At 39.3% G+C, this 17,020-nt stretch overlaps 1 protein-coding gene across 3 annotated transcripts; it reads left to right on the top strand.

The window, feature by feature from the left end:
- Positions 1–935: 935 nt before the first annotated feature.
- GID8 (GID complex subunit 8 homolog) lies at positions 936–12,549 on the top strand. 3 transcript variants are annotated; one of them, XM_075176724.1, is made up of 6 exons: positions 1,052–1,979; positions 3,417–3,470; positions 3,742–3,864; positions 6,277–6,473; positions 7,225–7,422; positions 8,021–12,549. In XM_075176724.1, the coding sequence occupies exons 3-6, from the start codon at positions 3,747–3,749 to the stop codon at positions 8,192–8,194; spliced, it is 687 nt and encodes a 228-aa protein (XP_075032825.1). In that variant the 5' UTR covers positions 1,052–1,979; positions 3,417–3,470; positions 3,742–3,746; the 3' UTR covers positions 8,195–12,549. The 3 variants fall into 3 exon arrangements, with proteins under 3 accessions (XP_075032823.1, XP_075032825.1, XP_075032824.1); XM_075176722.1 differs by lacking the exons at positions 1,052–1,979; positions 3,417–3,470 and adding an exon at positions 936–1,033; XM_075176723.1 differs by lacking the exon at positions 3,417–3,470.
- The last annotated feature ends 4,471 nt before the right edge of the window (positions 12,550–17,020 follow it).

Below are 17,020 nucleotides of genomic sequence, written 5' to 3'. Positions count from 1 at the left end.
TAAAATGGGCATGTTATGTACCTGAATGTCACCATAAATAATGAAAATGCTTTATTTTTAACAGACGTCTCTTTACCCATTAGATTACCTTCAGGGTGTAGCATACCAGACACCATCTTGATAAAATGAGCACTGAATGAACTCAGCACGAGGCAAACTATTTCAGAATATTTCAAATATATTTTTTCAATGCATTCATAAAAATGAACACCCCGCCAGACTAGTGCATGCAAATTACCATAACTAGTGCAGAAACCTCAGTACTAAACACACAACACACAAGATGACTGCTTTTATGCTTATGTAGGAGTCAGAGAGGTACAGTTGGGAGAAGGTGCATATTTACCAACATTTTAAAAGAACAGCCAGTGACATTTTACCACAAGACACTACAGTACTGCAGACCTTGGTGTAACACTGTCCTCATCATGTTTATGTTAACATGGTTATAATGTTATGTTTTTGCACTTTAATACTTTATCTAAATAAACATATATAGTCAACAGAATAGTGATAATCAGAATTGAATTAAATATAATATAGCCTAAGAGCAATTGTACTAAGAGTTTGGTCAATAATATAAAACAGGTACATGTACATTTTGGCTAACGACTTTCCCAAAACAAATTGTAGTCAGAAAAGTAGGGAATTAACAATTATGAGCGTCGAGGGGTTTATATATTTATCGATACATCAGACACCAAAGAAATACAATGTGGAAGGAGAGGGACAGCTGACAGGCTAAAATTCAGAGGATCAACATGAGGCTATGCAGCTGGACGAGACTACAAGTGTGACTGCTGGGACATTTAGTTCCACACCTTCTAGAGTGTCACTGCATTAGCTTAGTATATACTTTAATCTACAGTGCTGAACAATGATCACGTACTGTATAATATCTGCGCATGTGCGAGAGGATGATCCTATCCCCCCCCCACCCCGCTGGTCATGTGGTTGGTTCTCGCGAGTTTGCATCACGTGACTTGCGCTGAGATTTCGGTGCGACGGTGACGTAACAAACGCCGGAAGTTCGGTAAGTGTTTGTTGTCGGTATTATTGTTGGCCCGGTTCCCGTGTACTGTCCTTTCCCTAGTGCCCACCACTGGCTATTGAGTGGGGGCGGGGTCCAGGCACACCGCCATCCTTCTTGTAGTGGTGGGGTGTCTAGTTCGGGGTAATTTGCGGCAGTCTCGGTGTTGTGCTCCTTCTCACGATAGTCTTTCCTGTATTGTGTGGCCTACCTTGCGGGTGTCGTGTGTTGTACAATCCGCCGTGAGGGTGTGGCATATATTGTTATATACTACAGACTGATCTTTATAGTTGTTGCGTTTGGTGCAGTGGCCGTGTGCCTCTACCTCTGTGTCATTTCACTTATATCTGCGATGTGTCTATTGCTCTGTGCCTCTAGGTCCTGGGCTGTTGGGTTCCAGCACCTTCTATGTTCCTTCAAAGCTTTCAGTTTGTTGTTACAATAACCCTAGTCATGTCACTAGAAAACACAGTTTTTGCGTTAGTGTGATACATATTTGCATAACTGCAGAATGCTGACCCTTTATGTGTAAAAATGTAGCTACTGCACCTCTGTATGTCGATCTCTCGGTATAAGCTATCGACTATTAGACATTTAAATAATGCTGCCAAAGCTGTAATTGGTGTTCATTGAAGGTTCCCTGCTCCCCCTACTCTGCAGGAGTGGCTGGCCAGAATAGATTGGCCATGGCCATGGATGATCTTTCTACGTCTAGTTCAGACAGTTTAACAGCAGTTTGGTTTAGGTGGTTAGAATATAAAGATACCACTCCCTGTTAGGGGGTGAGGACACTTTATGATCACAGCAGAATTAGAATTGGTTCATGGGCTTTGGGTCTCACTATTCATTACAATGAATATTTTGCGTACGCAAAGGTCTGCTTTGCGCAAAACCTAGAGAACACCACTCCCACCACCCTTCAACCCCTTTTTCTCCCTTGCCCAATTGTGTAAGTTCTAAGAATATGTAAAGATTATGCTTATGTTGTTTATTACTATTGTGTATAACTTTTAATTTTTACTTAGTGAAGAGAAAGAAGACACAAAAAAATACAACAATATAAGAAACGGTGCAATGTAATATGAAAACATGGTGATGGTAAACTTTGAGAGCAACTTCTAGAAATACCTGGGGGAGATATGTATTTGGGTAGAAGGACTGCTGTGGAAGTACCAACCAGGCCAAGTATAAAAAGTAGAGATGCTTAGGCTTGGTTTTCCGAGAACCGAACATACCTGAACTTAGCAGATCCGAGTACCGAGCCGAGCTTTTGCGCGCCCTCGAAATTGAAAACAAGGCAAAACGTCATTGTTACGTTGTCGGATCTCACGAGTTTTTGATTCTATAAATGCCGCCCTCCACGGTGATCCAGCGCCATTTCTCAGAGGGACACAGAAGGGGTAGCACAGTTCTTGGCAGTCTCTAGAGCAGTTGGGCAGCATCATAGGTAGAAAAGAAAGAGGAGGGGTAGCAGTGTTCTTCAAAGTCTCCAGTTACATTCAGGAGATCTCCATTGCGAATTGTCATTGCTGAAATAGAAATACTAGGGCTGGCAGGCTTGGTCTTCTGAATTTGCAGTCAAATTGTACGGCGTTATATAGGTTACACACAATTGTCATCGCTCGTCGCCATGTATTAGCTGTAGAATTACCACAGTTATCAAAGGAACGGGTGGAGCGATCAAATTAATCATAACCGATTTCATGAACATCTCTAATAAAAACAAACTTAACAGAGAGGCTAAGAATTGTGTTATTTGGTGTAGATTGTGGCAACTATATGAAAAGTAAAGATAAATGACAATGGGAATTCCCACATTTTCAGATGATACATACGCTATATTGGTGGCAAACTGAAGCCAGATCAAAACAACTGTGGTGGCTTAACTATGTCAAATTTACTGTTGGGAGAAACATTTTGTACACCCAATTATTGTTGTATCATTATTATCCTTGTATAGTCTTCAATATAAAAAGATTAAACAAGCAAAAACAAAATGTAGTTTGCACTGAGCGCTAATGGAGTTTTTGGAAACTTTTCATTGATCAGTTTAAGATAAATAATTTCTTCACCAAATGTGAATGTTCGCTGCACAACTGTTTCTACATACTATATTGACTAAGTCTGTATGTTTTAGTACTGCTTCATAGGCCTGAGTAATTCGTTTCACTTATCAGTTTTTTTTAGTTTGTCAAGCTTGTTTATAACTTTTTTTTTTTTTCCATTTTCTGTTGTTTTTTTTTTTGTTTGTTTGTTTTACTTAATATAAATGTAAACTATACCCCTACCTACACTACCTGCAAAGTAAACATTTTTTTCTTTGGGGGTGGCTCGCTTGTGCTTTGCATGCAGTACCCTCTTTCACTACCTTATTTGAAATCCACAGCAGAAAAGCACATACAAGCTTGCCCTCTGGAGTAAGAGCATTTCTACATAGCAGGTAAAGTTAGATACACTCTCTAGCAAACGGTATAAGATAGCAAGGGCTCCAATTTATGAAAATTACCTTTTAGGTGTATTAGGTGCATTTATTGTATTTTTAAATCCTGTTTTTTAAATCAACATTTTTATTTTTAATGCTTTTTTAGTTTTTGTTTATTTTTTTTAAAAAAATTGAGCGATTTTAGGTTTTGTGAGTTGGTATAATATCTTATAGTATACAGTTTTTTCACACGATTAGTACCAATAAAATTGTATTTTTATTTTCACAGTGACCATGAGTTATGCAGAGAAACCTGAGGAAATTACAAAGGATGAATGGATGGAAAAGTTAAACAACTTGCACATCCAGAGGGCGGACATGAATCGTCTCATCATGAATTACTTGGTAACAGGTCAGTACTACGTGTGTGAAAAAATCTCCTCCCTATCTGTGTGCTCAGTCATATTCTGGTGTTACTCGCTTTAGCCACACCTCTCCTAGTATTTATCCCACTCCCTCAACAAATTGAGTTACAGGCACACAGAACTCACGCATTTAATTTGCTTAATTGTGCCTACTATAGGAATTTATACATATGTTAGACACTGTCTTATGTTATACCTTTTTCCAGACAGTGTATGATGGAACTGTACTAAATGGTGAGCTCTGCAAGCAGACTTACTAAAACTACCATAAAAACTAGATAAAGTCCTATAACAAGAATATTTGTATACACCCAACCCCTTAATATTTACATTGGACAAAAACAAAGGGAAGTCCCCTTAAACCATATGCGGGTATATCTAGGCGTTCACCCTGCGTGCTAGATCTGTAGCCAGTTAAATCTCACACATGGTGAGCCAATTACTCATATCTCATTTGACTATAAAGCCAACTAACTGCATGATAAGAATCCATGTGCAGTTTGGTTAGCCAGTGATCGCACTGAATGGGTGTTACAGCCAGACCGATCAAATCACTTGGCAAATGTAATGCATCAAAATATTGATGGTCGTCTTTTTGTTGCTTCTCCGTTTTTGGTATGGTTTTTTTTTCTTTTTTGCTCTGTTTTATTTATTTTCTTTTAGCTTACATTATGATTCTGCAATTAACTTATTGCTAAAGTTGTGCCTGTACTGTTTTTGTTTTGTTGTTTTTTTTCTTCTGTTTTCTACTAAATGTACATTATCCTCTTTAAGTTGTGCTTGTCTTTTAATTATGTTTAAAAGGTGTGGCTTAAAACAGTTTTAAGTTAACATATAGTTAAAAGGCTGGTTCAGTTATACACTGTTGCCCATTTAAAAAGTAAAGGTCATAGTGTCTGGTTTCTATAAATATTTAGCAACATTCAAAAACTAATTTCCTACATAGCATATTTCACTCCCACTATGTACTGAACTGAAGTGAGAGGTATGGTATGGCAGAATTTGGCGTTCCAGCACATTTGCCTTCCCACACTACATTCCCTATCAGCCAGTCCGAAAGTGTGTGTGTTTTTTGTTTGTTTTTTAAAGTTGGTGTCATAATTGTTTTCTTGCTATCACAACTTGATATCCCCTGAAAATGCAGCTGCAGCTCACTCTCAAATGTGTTTTTTGGTGGAGCTCACAAAGTTACGATAAACTACTTACCTGGGGAGTTGCATAATCCCTGTGAATCTGATCCTGTTCAAAGTATCCCATGAGCTAGAGCTGCTCTCATATTTGCTACTATTGTTGTGTCCATTAAACACTTTGAGGTTTGGTATTGTCAATGTTACTATGCATTTGAAAGAGGCCCGCCACCATAGCACACATGAGTGTGCTGGTCCATCTCCCATCATGGGTATGCTACGCCCCAAGTATGTATAACTTTGTATATTGTCATAACCTATTGAGCTTCACCAAGGTGCTTCTTTGAATGTTCATTTGGCAACCTTTGATCTAATTGTACTCTGGAAAGACTAGACAAATCCTGGCAGGTAGACTACGACCCCCATCTGTTTTCCTCTTCCTTCACACTGGAATCGGCTGTAAATGGCAGCTGTCTCTGGAATGCATTTGCTGGGAACCATTACATCCCAACGATTATAGCTGTGCTGTTAGGGAGTGAAAGCAGCACAATGTTTCACTATTATCAGGACAGCATGCCATAACATTGTGTCTGAGTTTTTCAATCAAAGGAACATTTTCTTAGGGGAGAAGGACCCACTAGCAGGAAAACTTAATGGGGGAGTCACAGGCTTGCATTAAATGGGTTATGGGAGGGCACAGGCTGGAAATAAGTGAGTGGTGGGAGAGCACAAGTTGATAATATCTGGCGTGATGGAATATAATGCTTTAGAAAACTATATGCTGGTAGCTCTTAGGTTTGTTTAAGGCTGCACAAATCCCAGGAGTCAAGTAACCAGTATGCCTACAAAATGCCTCCTGGCACCTACATTTTGAGAGTTCTTTAATTTGATGTTAATGGATATCCTTATTCTCTGGCTCCTTTTAGAAAAAAAATAAAAATAAAATAAAAAACAATGCTGGCTTGTAGATTTGATGACTTGACTCTTGAAATGTAAACTAGTTTGTTCACCTGTGATATGATGCTATGTTGATTGCCATCATGCTTCCCCGTGCAAGGTGGGAGAAACTTTGTGATGAGATATCCTTCAGGTTTTTTTTTTTTGTTTTTTTTTTATGGGTGGCAGGGAAGGTAGCCATTCCTTTGTTAATGGGAAACTAACTTATTTTTATCTCAAAAGTTTGAAGAAAGCCACAGAGTGGTTTGTGTGGATATATATCTTTTTAGACTTTTAAATATATGGTTTGCTTAAATTTCTCCCTTTTCATCTCAGAGGGATTCAAGGAGGCTGCTGAGAAGTTTCGGATGGAGTCTGGTATTGAGCCCAGTGTAGACTTGGAGAGCCTAGATGAGCGGATAAAGATTCGGGAGATGATCCTTAAAGGGCAGATCCAGGAAGCCATTGCCTTGATAAATTCCCTCCATCCAGAGTTGCTGGACACTCATCGTTACCTGTATTTCCACCTACAGGTCAGCCCTGCAGCTGGGCTTTCAGATTAATTTTTTTTATGTGGCACTTAATCTTTCTTCTAATCCTAGACATTCTATATGGGGAAAATAGCTCTTGATTTTATAAGAATGCATGTCTTTTCTGTTGGCCTCTTTATAAGTTCACAAACTGGTACCATGTGGTTGTTGATAAAGTAGTATTTGAGATTTGCAGATTACATCTGGAAGTGATATTGTTTAAATTTCTAACACTTTGTGGGGGGGAATTGAGAGTAATGGATCCTGCGCATTATTACCTTTAGTACGGTAATTTTACAGCGGATTTCTGCTTAAGGCGCTCAGAGCTGCAAGCAAAATTTGGCGTTTAAATTATCGTAGTAATGCTAATAGTGCGCGGGCCGTGTTACTCATGAGTAACGCGGTCAATTGAATTCCTCCCCGTGTCTCAATAAATAGAAAGTGAAGCCATTTTACAGACTGGCAACTCGCCTTTATATGCATTATACACATTACACTGCTGCTTGTCTTTGTAACTGTATCTTTGTTAAGATATTTTGTGTCTCACTAAGCATCTTCCACTCTACCTCGGAAATGCAGTCACAGAGCAGTAGCAAGTTTGTAAATGCAGCAGTAGATATGGATTTGGAATGGGGTGTTGCAAAATGACGTTTAAGCAGCTAACAGTACAAATAAAATTCAGGAAATTTTCACAGAGTATTCTAGGTATTGGGAAATTGTGTGTAGTGTTCATGTGTTATCCTTGTCTGTTCAGCAACAACATCTCATAGAACTCATCAGACAACGGGAGACAGAAGCTGCCCTGGAGTTTGCTCAGACCCAGCTGGCCGAGCAGGGGGAGGAGAGCAGGGAGTGTCTGACAGAGATGGAGCGGACTTTGGCGCTGCTGGCGTTTGACAACCCTGAGGAATCTCCATTTGGTGACTTGCTTAACATGATGCAACGGCAGAAGGTATGTTTCTCCACAACAACGTGTCTGGCTGGGCAGAATTTTTGGAATAGACATTACATGATGATTTAACTGTGACGTGTTATTTCAAACTGCCTGGCTTGTGGTAGCTGTAGTTCCCTGGCAATAAGTAATTGTATGGAACATAAGAAACCTATTTAAAGTGGATATCTCACTTACACACAGTGGAGGCAGCTAGTTTTTGGGTTGAATTACTATTCATGACAATGCAGCTTATCGATTCCTGGACATGTGATCCCTCTAAGTACACTTGATTGAGGAGAGGGGAAAGATCCAGTGGAAATTTTGCTTTTAAAAAGAAAAAACTGAAAACCAGCAGAGGGCAGCACAGTCTTTAAAAATAGTATTGTATTCGGGTATTTTCCTTATGAGTTCTTTCTATCCTTTTTAGATGAGCACAGGCTTCACCTTTTTAATCATGCAGATTATGTGATAACACATACTGTTGATGTACAATCACAGCTCCTGTTAATATTTGCGTATTCTGCCAATATTGTTTGATTGCTGATTGTGTGTAACCATGGTTGACTCCACAGTTGGTATACACATGCTTTCATTGAGCTAATTATGTGATTTACAGGTTTGGAGTGAAGTCAACCAGGCAGTCTTAGACTATGAAAACCGCGAGTCCACGCCCAAACTGGCCAAACTCCTGAAGCTACTCCTGTGGGCTCAGAATGAGCTAGACCAGAAGAAAGTCAAATACCCCAAGATGGCTGACCTCAGCAAAGGGACAGTAGAGGAGCCCAAGTAACGGAAGCCGGGGTCCCTGAATGTCAGCAACCTCCTCCATTATCAGTCTGTGACTGCAGCATTTTCTACCAGCACGCATCTTGGACACTTCCTTCCCTTTAGGGCACTGACATCATATCCTATTTACAGGAACAAAAGCTCAACAAAGAAGCAAAGCCGGAAGGTTAAAGTATTTTAGGTCTGTTCTCTTCATGGACCCTTTGCTGACCTGGACTACAGTTGATGCTTTAAATGCAGGTCCGACCAATCACAAAAAGGGGAGAAAGTAGTCTATGCATTATACCAGAGAAGTAGGAAAGTTTGACATAAATATGATTACACTAAAATGAATATTAAATCCTCAGAATAGATATTATAGTAATCTGCTAGATATATATTTATTAACCCCTGTTTTTACCACAGGTGTCTTTGAACAGGATGTTGCATAATTTACAATATAGGCTTTGTTGGCAAGCCAGAGCCTCTTTATTATTAATAGTAAAAGTTGTAATACAAAAATGAATAATGTATTGGTAATATCTTGTGTGGCTTCCACAATTATTGCCTATAATTTATTTTAAAGTAGTCCCAAGATTGTATTTGAGCTATCTAATGTTTATTTAACAATATATTTCTACATAAACACTTCTGTATTCTAGTGACAACTTGGTTAAAATGTGCACATTTTTGCCTACAGTTGGGAAGCAGCCATTTTGTTGGTTAAGGGAGTTGATGAACTTTATTTGAATATTGGTTCAGCTTACAATATTGTTGCTTCCATTATGTGCCTCTCTGATGTCGCTTTTTTTTTTGTCCATTTGAACGTCTGCAGTTGGCTGTTAGTTTAGTTTACAAAATGGCTGCTTCTTCTGCATGTCTCAGTGATGTCACTGGTTGCCATTGAATTGATAGGCTACATTCAGTTATTGGTTTAACTTTTAGTGTTATCACTAGTTCCAAGTGAAATTCATGAAAATGCTGTCTATTTGTTTATCCTACAAAATGTCAGTGCAGTAGTCTATAGATTAAGAGCATATAGTAATGGTTATTTAGATATCCATTTTATTTAAAAAATTTTGTTGATTCATCTTTATTAGAACTCATCAGGCTAGATGTGCTCCAATTTTACTAGCCATTTGTAGCTTTCTTCTGTCTGTTTATAACATGAGCATTAAAAGAGGAGATCTGCAAATTATATAAAAAAAAAATTCTGTTCCATAGATAGATACTCTACAAACCTGCTGTAATATGCAGCAGTGCCATGAAACAGTTACTGAACTTGTTTAGCAGACATCTCTGCATCATGCAACACACAAAACCTGCTGCACTGACAGTACAATAACTAAGGCTAAAATAACAGCGATATTTGTAATTGAAGCCCGTCTTAAATTTAGAAATTAAGCAAAGTCCATCTTAAAATAAGAAATACACTGTTTGTCATGGACTGGCAGTTCAGCACTGACGTGTTAAGTATTGCATCAGGTATGGCCTACAAAGAGGGCACACCCTAGGAAGTGATGTCTATTGTGCTGGATGCAGGTGTGTTTGCAATGGGAAAGTAACAGGTTCTCAGCATAGAAATTGTTTTAGCCAAAGTGTGTTTCTAGTGGCAGAAATAATTGTGATAAATGCAAAGTTGGCATGTGAATTTGTGTTTCTGCCAGCTCTAGACCACACTGGTCTAATTAGTGGAAATGATTTATGTGGTTTTGTCATTTTTATGTTTATTATGTTGTTGGGGGGTGTGTGTAGTATGTTCTTAGTTTTTAATGTCTTCAGTGGCGAAGACATCGGCCATTTTCTTTGTATCTAATCCTTCATAAAGAACTGTGGCCCTCCAGTGCTTGCACCTGTAAATCTCTTAGGTGAACATTGACATTCACGGTATAGTGATTAATGCAAACAATAGAATATATATTAATATTAGGCAGCTATTCAGTATAGTTTTTAATAATGTGGCAAATCTTCTCAGTTTTACTCGTCTGTCTCCTCTTATCACATGTTCAATTTAGTAAAGAGTGCTGTTTGTTTTTTTTTTTTGTTTTTTTTATTGATCTGTGATCAAAGTTATGTAACTTCATAAAGTGCACCCATTATCTTCACACATTGGCTTTTTGTGGGATGAACCAATAATCATGAGTATTTTGCACTAAGAATTGGAACAGTAACATTGCTAGTTCCTAGTGAATTGATGGGCTTTATTTGCATATTAAATGAGCCCTACAATATGACTTCCTCCACAGTTTGCTTATGAAGTACCTCCAGTGTGATCAGTGGTCTCTAGTGAAGGTTGCAATCTCATGAATATATTCGTTTAGCCCTCAAAATGGCTGCCTCCACTGTGTGCAGGGGACAGGTGCACTTTAAGGGTAACATGAGGTATTTATTAGTGGTTCAGGTTAACTTTCTTCTGACACATTTGTAAGGTCAATAAATATCTCCCAAAATTGCTTTTGTGGGTCAGGTCATGCCAGTCTGGTCCCTCATTATCGCGTCCAGTATCTTGCATAGACCAGGTGGCGAACGTAGGGTGGCATGCCTCTGTGTGAGGTGTGAGAAATTACATTGTATATAGCAGTATGCCTTTGTATATAGTTTTACATTATTGCAGGTTTAATACATTGATTGATGTGTGTGTACCGTTTAAGACATACATAATACATGGGAGAGGTTAGTCAATTGTTTTGCAATTAAAATTTCTCAAGACGTGAGACCAAAGCTGTCTTTTTCATTTTTCTTTTCCCCACCTGTCTCGGATATTTCCATGGACATGTAGGTTTGTATTTACTTCTGAACGGAGTATGAAGAAATGTAGCACGCTGGTGATGAGAGCCAAGGTCCGCTGTGTTGCATTGTTGAGCAGGATTTCTTATTACATGTCTCCGGCTTTCTACCATCTACATGCTTCTCAGAGTACATATTCATTCTAAATGAGAATTATGTACTACCTGTTCTTTCATCTGTGATTAAGTCCCAGATGAAAGACACACAAAGGGCCGATTTGTTGGATCATTGCCAAATGGCAGAATACTCGCCCCAACTGCAAATGGGCAATAGTCTGCTTTTTTTCCTGCAGCTTGCCTCCACTTGGATTCAAAGGTACCCAGACTCTTCATGCCTGAAGAATACAGTGATGGATTTATCCATGGATGATGTATGTGCCATATAGGCAAATTCTGACAATTTATGGGAGTGCATGGAGATGAACTTATGTTTAATTGTTATTTATTTCATATAAAAATAATGTGTACACCTAGGCATCACTGATTTGAGTATCTCCAAACTGCATTACTGAGATCAGTAAAACAAACTGCTGGTGTTAAGTGAGGACAAGGTTAAGGACCAGTGATCTTGTCTCCTTTGAGGTCATGATGTAGGATCAGCCCTGCTTGGAATGCATGATGTTTTATATAGCTGATACCATTAAATAACGTCTTCCGTAGATGTTGCAGGCTTTTGGAACATTAAGAATTTAATTCTGTATTAACACAGCTCACTACGGGGGTTGGTGCTCATGCTTTGAATGAATAACGGTCCAGGGCATTGGATACCATTTCTCGTTCTTGGTCACCCAATCATGTTTTGCACTGAACTAAAGCGCTCTATGGGATGGGAGCAATATGTTGTGCTAAGTCCAATTTTAGCACTCATTTGTTAAAAAAAAAAAAATCTTGTTATATCACATAGGAACTGGTATATTGTATATACTTCTAATACCATAAAAGGGTTCTCCACTTTTGAAAAACATACTGTATATAATCATCTCCTGTATAGCAAATAAATTCAAAGGTCCCCCCAAGCTCCTTGAATTAGTGGATCGCTGCAACAGGAACATTTTTATCCTAAGTCAGGAGTCATTTCTCACTGCAGGTCACAGACTGCTGCAGTCTTCCTTAATAAAGGTGTATTAAAGAGGGCTGGATGAATTTTAGTACACTTTGATCTACAGCATATTCTGCAAAAATTAGACTGCACATTGCAATCTATTTCCAGGTACTTATTGGGGTGGGTTGAGCACACGAGACCACTTCCTAACCATTGCTTATGTGTGTGTATTTTATATATATATATATTAGCAGAATTGATAAATCTACCCCTAATTGCATGAAGATAAGGGAGTTTAATCATGTACAACTGTACATTTATAACTACTGTCTACTTTTCCCAATGCAATTCAAGTAAAATAAAAACATTGTCATTTGAACATCAGAACTAACCAAATTTATCACCCTTACTATAATATACAAAGATATTGGTAGTTACTGAGGCGTTCCATTACTGTGTAAAAAGCATGTGGCTACAGGGTTCTCATTTTCTAATATTAGACTGCATTCTTCTGTATTGTTTTTTTCGATTTTATTAAACTGTTTTGGTATACATCACATTTCTGTTTCATTGTGGGGTTTTTTTTTTTTTCTTAAAGCAGTCATAAATATACGCTGTGTGGGAGTTTTGTAGTTATTTGTGACTGCCTGCTTGATGGGTAGGGTTGGTGATTATGCTTGTTAGAATCTCCCTTGCTGCATTGTGGGTGGTGTAAACTCTGCTCCAGTCACTAAGGTGGAGGAGTAATAAGTGAAGCAATGGACTCTATAAAGAACTGTGAATATATTATTATTTTAGCAATCTGACGACATTGGTCACAAAAAAATAAGGCTATAAATTTAGTTGTTTATACAGATGTTACCATCGCTTATGTGTTATTACAGCATAATCTTTTAATACCTTTAAAAACCTGCATTGGCAAAAAAATACACCCACTACATAACCATTGACTAGCTCTAAAAAGTATATTTATTAGACCTTCTAAAAATGAAAAGTGGAGGTGTTGCCCATAGCAGCCAATCAGAATCAAGTTATCATTTTCTAGGATACACTATGATTGGTTCCTGTGAGAAACACCTCCACTTTTCCTGTTTAGGTTTGATAAATCTACCCCCTGAAAGTGTGTTGTGCATGCACAGTACAGCTCGCTAGAACCACTGAACAGCACTAGTTAAGCATGTGTCTGCTGATAACGGGGAACACGGATTCTGAATTCTTTCCCCAGTCACCTTGCCTGAGGGCTCTCTTCCCTATGTGAACGTGCTCAATGTTTCAGACAGGAAACAATTTAAACTGACACAATTATTCTTGAATTGCCAGCAGTTGTTTAATACTACATTTCTACATGGGTAAGGTGCCTGTGCAAAATGCTCCTGCATCTGAACCTTATATATAATTACTACCAAATTAACATCATCTGTTAAATGAAGGTACAAAAGTTGAGCGACGTGTAGTAATGGTAAGCCTGATTATTTCATCAAAGTGTACTCTACAATTTCTGTATTTTTGTGAAGCCTTTGCTTTACTAGGAATTACTTTTTTTTTTTTTTTATTTCTAACTATACAATTTTTATACTTTGTTTTGCAAAATATACAGGGAATTAATTTAGTAACATATTTGATTAAATCTTTTATTGATGGTGTTGTGCGTATTGTCACTAACCAATAACGATTGTCGAACCTCGATTTGTGTTTCCAAAGCACAAAGATTTATTCGCAATAAGTGGAATAATATGCTCAAGTGAAGTAATAGTAAATACAGCCGTTACTTATCGCAGGCGCTCTGGATCCAGTGCAGTCATTCAATCCTGAAGTCTGGGGACAAGATGTCTGCACTCTGGATCACAAGCTGCTGCTTATATACACAATCAAATACAGTAATACAATGGAGATGGTATAGCTTGCATCTATTGGTCCGGGTCTCAGGAATGTCCAAGGGGTTGTCAATCATTGGCTGGTTCATCCTAAGGAATCCAAAGGAGGGGGTCATCTCTGCAGGGGGTATGCTCTGCTCTTCCCGCCAGGATTCCTTAGTCTTAAGTAGTTCATAATTCCCTATCATTCATAACTTGCGTATGCACTCTGCGATTCCCTCGCAGAGTGAACCAAACAGTAGGATATGTAACAAGGTTCATTATGATACCACTCATGAGGTTATTCCTTTACGTTCCGTGTATTTCACTAATATGCATGTAACTCTGATATAACATATAAATACTACTATATTTCGACATAACTGACTATGTGTTGCAACTACCATTAATGTGTACTATTTTATAAGTATGCGTGTTTGTGCGAATGTATGGTAAAAGACCAATTACTGTTGCTGCCACGTGCAGTGGATGCGTACGCCCTTTCACGCCGTAGCGTGCCCTTGTACGTCATGGCGTACCGTACGCATCTTTTCAGACAAAGACAACCAAGTTTGCTAGATTTTAATTAAAATGACTTTATCCAATTTGCTGACTTTGACAGTTCCACCCTTTGATAGTGTAATAAACTATCACCCAATCACCGTTTCAAGTTCAGGATTATACAATACTTCTTCACAGACCATGATCTCAGTATCTGGTACCACCCTTTCAGTCTCTTTCTCAGTGTTACTCCCATGAGACCGCTTTCCACACTTCAACACAGTAGGAACACATTTGACAACTAAACAAATTGCTAAGATGACACCCAGTATAAGGAGAAGGAGCTACACCTACACTCGCAATCATTTCCTGTACCCACTCCCCCAGACCGGAGAACCATTTTGCTGGGTTCAACCATGAGAACCAACCCGCCACCTTTTCTCCGACCTCATATAACGAAGAATTATGGCTCTTTCGAAATTCCCATTTCAGCTGCAAAATGTCATCCATCTTCCGGTCTATAACCTCTTTAGGGTCATCAGTATTATTAGTAATGTACGTGCAACATTTGACACCGAACTGGGTGGCCAGTGTCACACAGTACCCACCAGTAATAGAGGTGAGATAATTTAGTACCAGTCTATGTTGCACCAACTCCTTTTTGTACGCTTGTAGCTCCCTTCCAGTATACCTGAAAGTGTCATCATACATCTCGGTGATATTATCTATTAATTTAGCTAGGTCTTGGATATATTTAAAGTTTAATGTTCCCTGAGCGGTCCTGGTGAGATCTAGAGCAACCATAACTTGGAAACCAGCAGTTTCACTAATCAATTTTGTAGCTATGGGTTTCTCACCAGGAATCATATTTCTCTTGCCACGGTGTTCATACTGTGTCTGTATGTATGGTGGTGATGTAGTCTTGTGAATATCAACCATTTCTTCATGAGTAATAGTCATGATTTCAGGAACCAGTTTAGCTAAGAAACACAAGCCTTTGGAACTCGGAGTCACCCAGGAATAAGCTTTTCTTCCACAAACAAAGTACACATCCTCAGGGAGAACATAAGGGACGGTATGCCCATGAATTATGTCACACAGAGTTTTGATAAAACTACCCATGCCTAGTGTCTCCATCTGCTCTAGACATGTGTCGGCATTAATGACATTTTCACATTTATCTGTAGAGACCTTTCCAATGGATACCTTCTTATGTTTGGTTATACGCCCTAACTTGTGACTTCCATCAATATTCCTGCCTAGTAGTGACCTTGTGAGTCTCTCTCTAAAATGAGTGTGGCGAGCCATTGTCTGATCTGATAGGTCAGCCTCCCAATTCTCCAGGCGCTTTGCGTGAGATATGTTTAGGCACAGCAAAGATCTGCCTATGGAGTATTGTCGAAGCGTCAGACTAGGGGACCTAGTGTTATTGTACCTACCTTCTATGGGCCTCCCACCCCTTAATTCGAGTACTTCGGATATGTTCAGAGGGAATGGCACTAGTCCTATGTTATGCTGCCCTTGAGGCACATGAGAGCACACCCAACACTCGGTTTGGTTTAGCACCTTACCCACCAGGGAGTGATAATCCTCCAAAGGATGCCCGCCTATATTCAGAGTACTGGGGGACTGGCATCGTTGGATGCATCTCTCTTCAACTAGGGAGTTGCAGAACTTGCAGATACAATACTCATCAGACAATAGCCCCTCACACTGCCTCCGAGTTCCTGAGCTAGCAGACCTTTTCATAACCCCTGGACCAAGTTTGATAATGGGCTGCTCAGGATATCCTATTAACTTTTCTTCGGCCTCCATTTCATCCGTATCACTCCCAGAACTCTCCTCCGTCCTCCATCCTCCTTCACAAAAATAGAATGTCCTAGAAAAAGTAAAAACAAGGAAAATCCTGGAACAAAAGAAAAACAAAAACCGCCACTCCATCGCTGGAAAGGTAGTTCTGAGGCAACGTCTCTGGTTCAGGTGTCTCAACTGCAGGCTTTAGGTCTCCCGGAACAGGCTTACGAGTGACAGCTCTATGTCGTCGGTCTGAGTCTTGTCTTGCACTTTCTCCGGATTATGGACTCTCCTGCAGTGGGTGGAATGGACCCAAGTGTCTCTCTCTGCAACCTTCAGTGATGTAGTACTGGTCAGCAGCACTTGGTACGGGCCTTCCCAACGGTCTGTTAAACAACCTGAACGTAAGAAATTGCGGATCATAACATAGTCTCCAGGTTCAACATCATGACAGTTCGTCTCTGGCATACCAGGTGACAGCATTTTTAGTTTTTGTTGTTGTTGTTTCAGCTGTCTACTCATTCTTATAAGATATTGTACAGTCACTTCATTATTACACTTTAAGTCGTCTTGTGGACTCACGATCAAATGAGGTTGTGGTCCGAACAGTATCCCAAAGGGGGACAGATTAAGAGGAGGTCTAGGAGTGGTTCGAATGCTGTGGAGGACCAACGGCAAAGCCTCAGGCCATGCCAACCCAGTTTCAGCCATTATCTTACCTAGTTTGTTCTTTATAGTACCGTTTACTCTCTCCACCTTACCACTGGCTTGTGGTCGGTAAGGGGTGTGAAGTCTGCTACTGATTCCCATGAGTTTACACATATTTTGGAAGATATCACCAGTAAAATGGGTACCCCTATCACTTTCAATGATTC

Source organism: Mixophyes fleayi, chromosome 6, assembly GCF_038048845.1.
Source record: "Mixophyes fleayi isolate aMixFle1 chromosome 6, aMixFle1.hap1, whole genome shotgun sequence".
NCBI classification, from domain to species: Eukaryota; Metazoa; Chordata; class Amphibia; order Anura; family Limnodynastidae; genus Mixophyes; species Mixophyes fleayi.
The sequence above is the reverse complement of the archived record's forward strand: the minus strand, read 5'-3'. Positions and strand labels throughout refer to the sequence as shown.

Bases quoted from the DNA above. Each gene is read 5' to 3' on its own strand.
- GID8 (XM_075176722.1), top strand. From the start codon at position 3,747: ATGAGTTATGCAGAGAAACCTGAGGAAATTACAAAGGATGAATGGATG. The intron at 3,865-6,276 runs GTCAGTACTACG...TTTTCATCTCAG, and splicing joins CATGAATTACTTGGTAACAG to AGGGATTCAAGGAGGCTGCT. The intron at 6,474-7,224 runs GTCAGCCCTGCA...TTGTCTGTTCAG, and splicing joins ACCTGTATTTCCACCTACAG to CAACAACATCTCATAGAACT.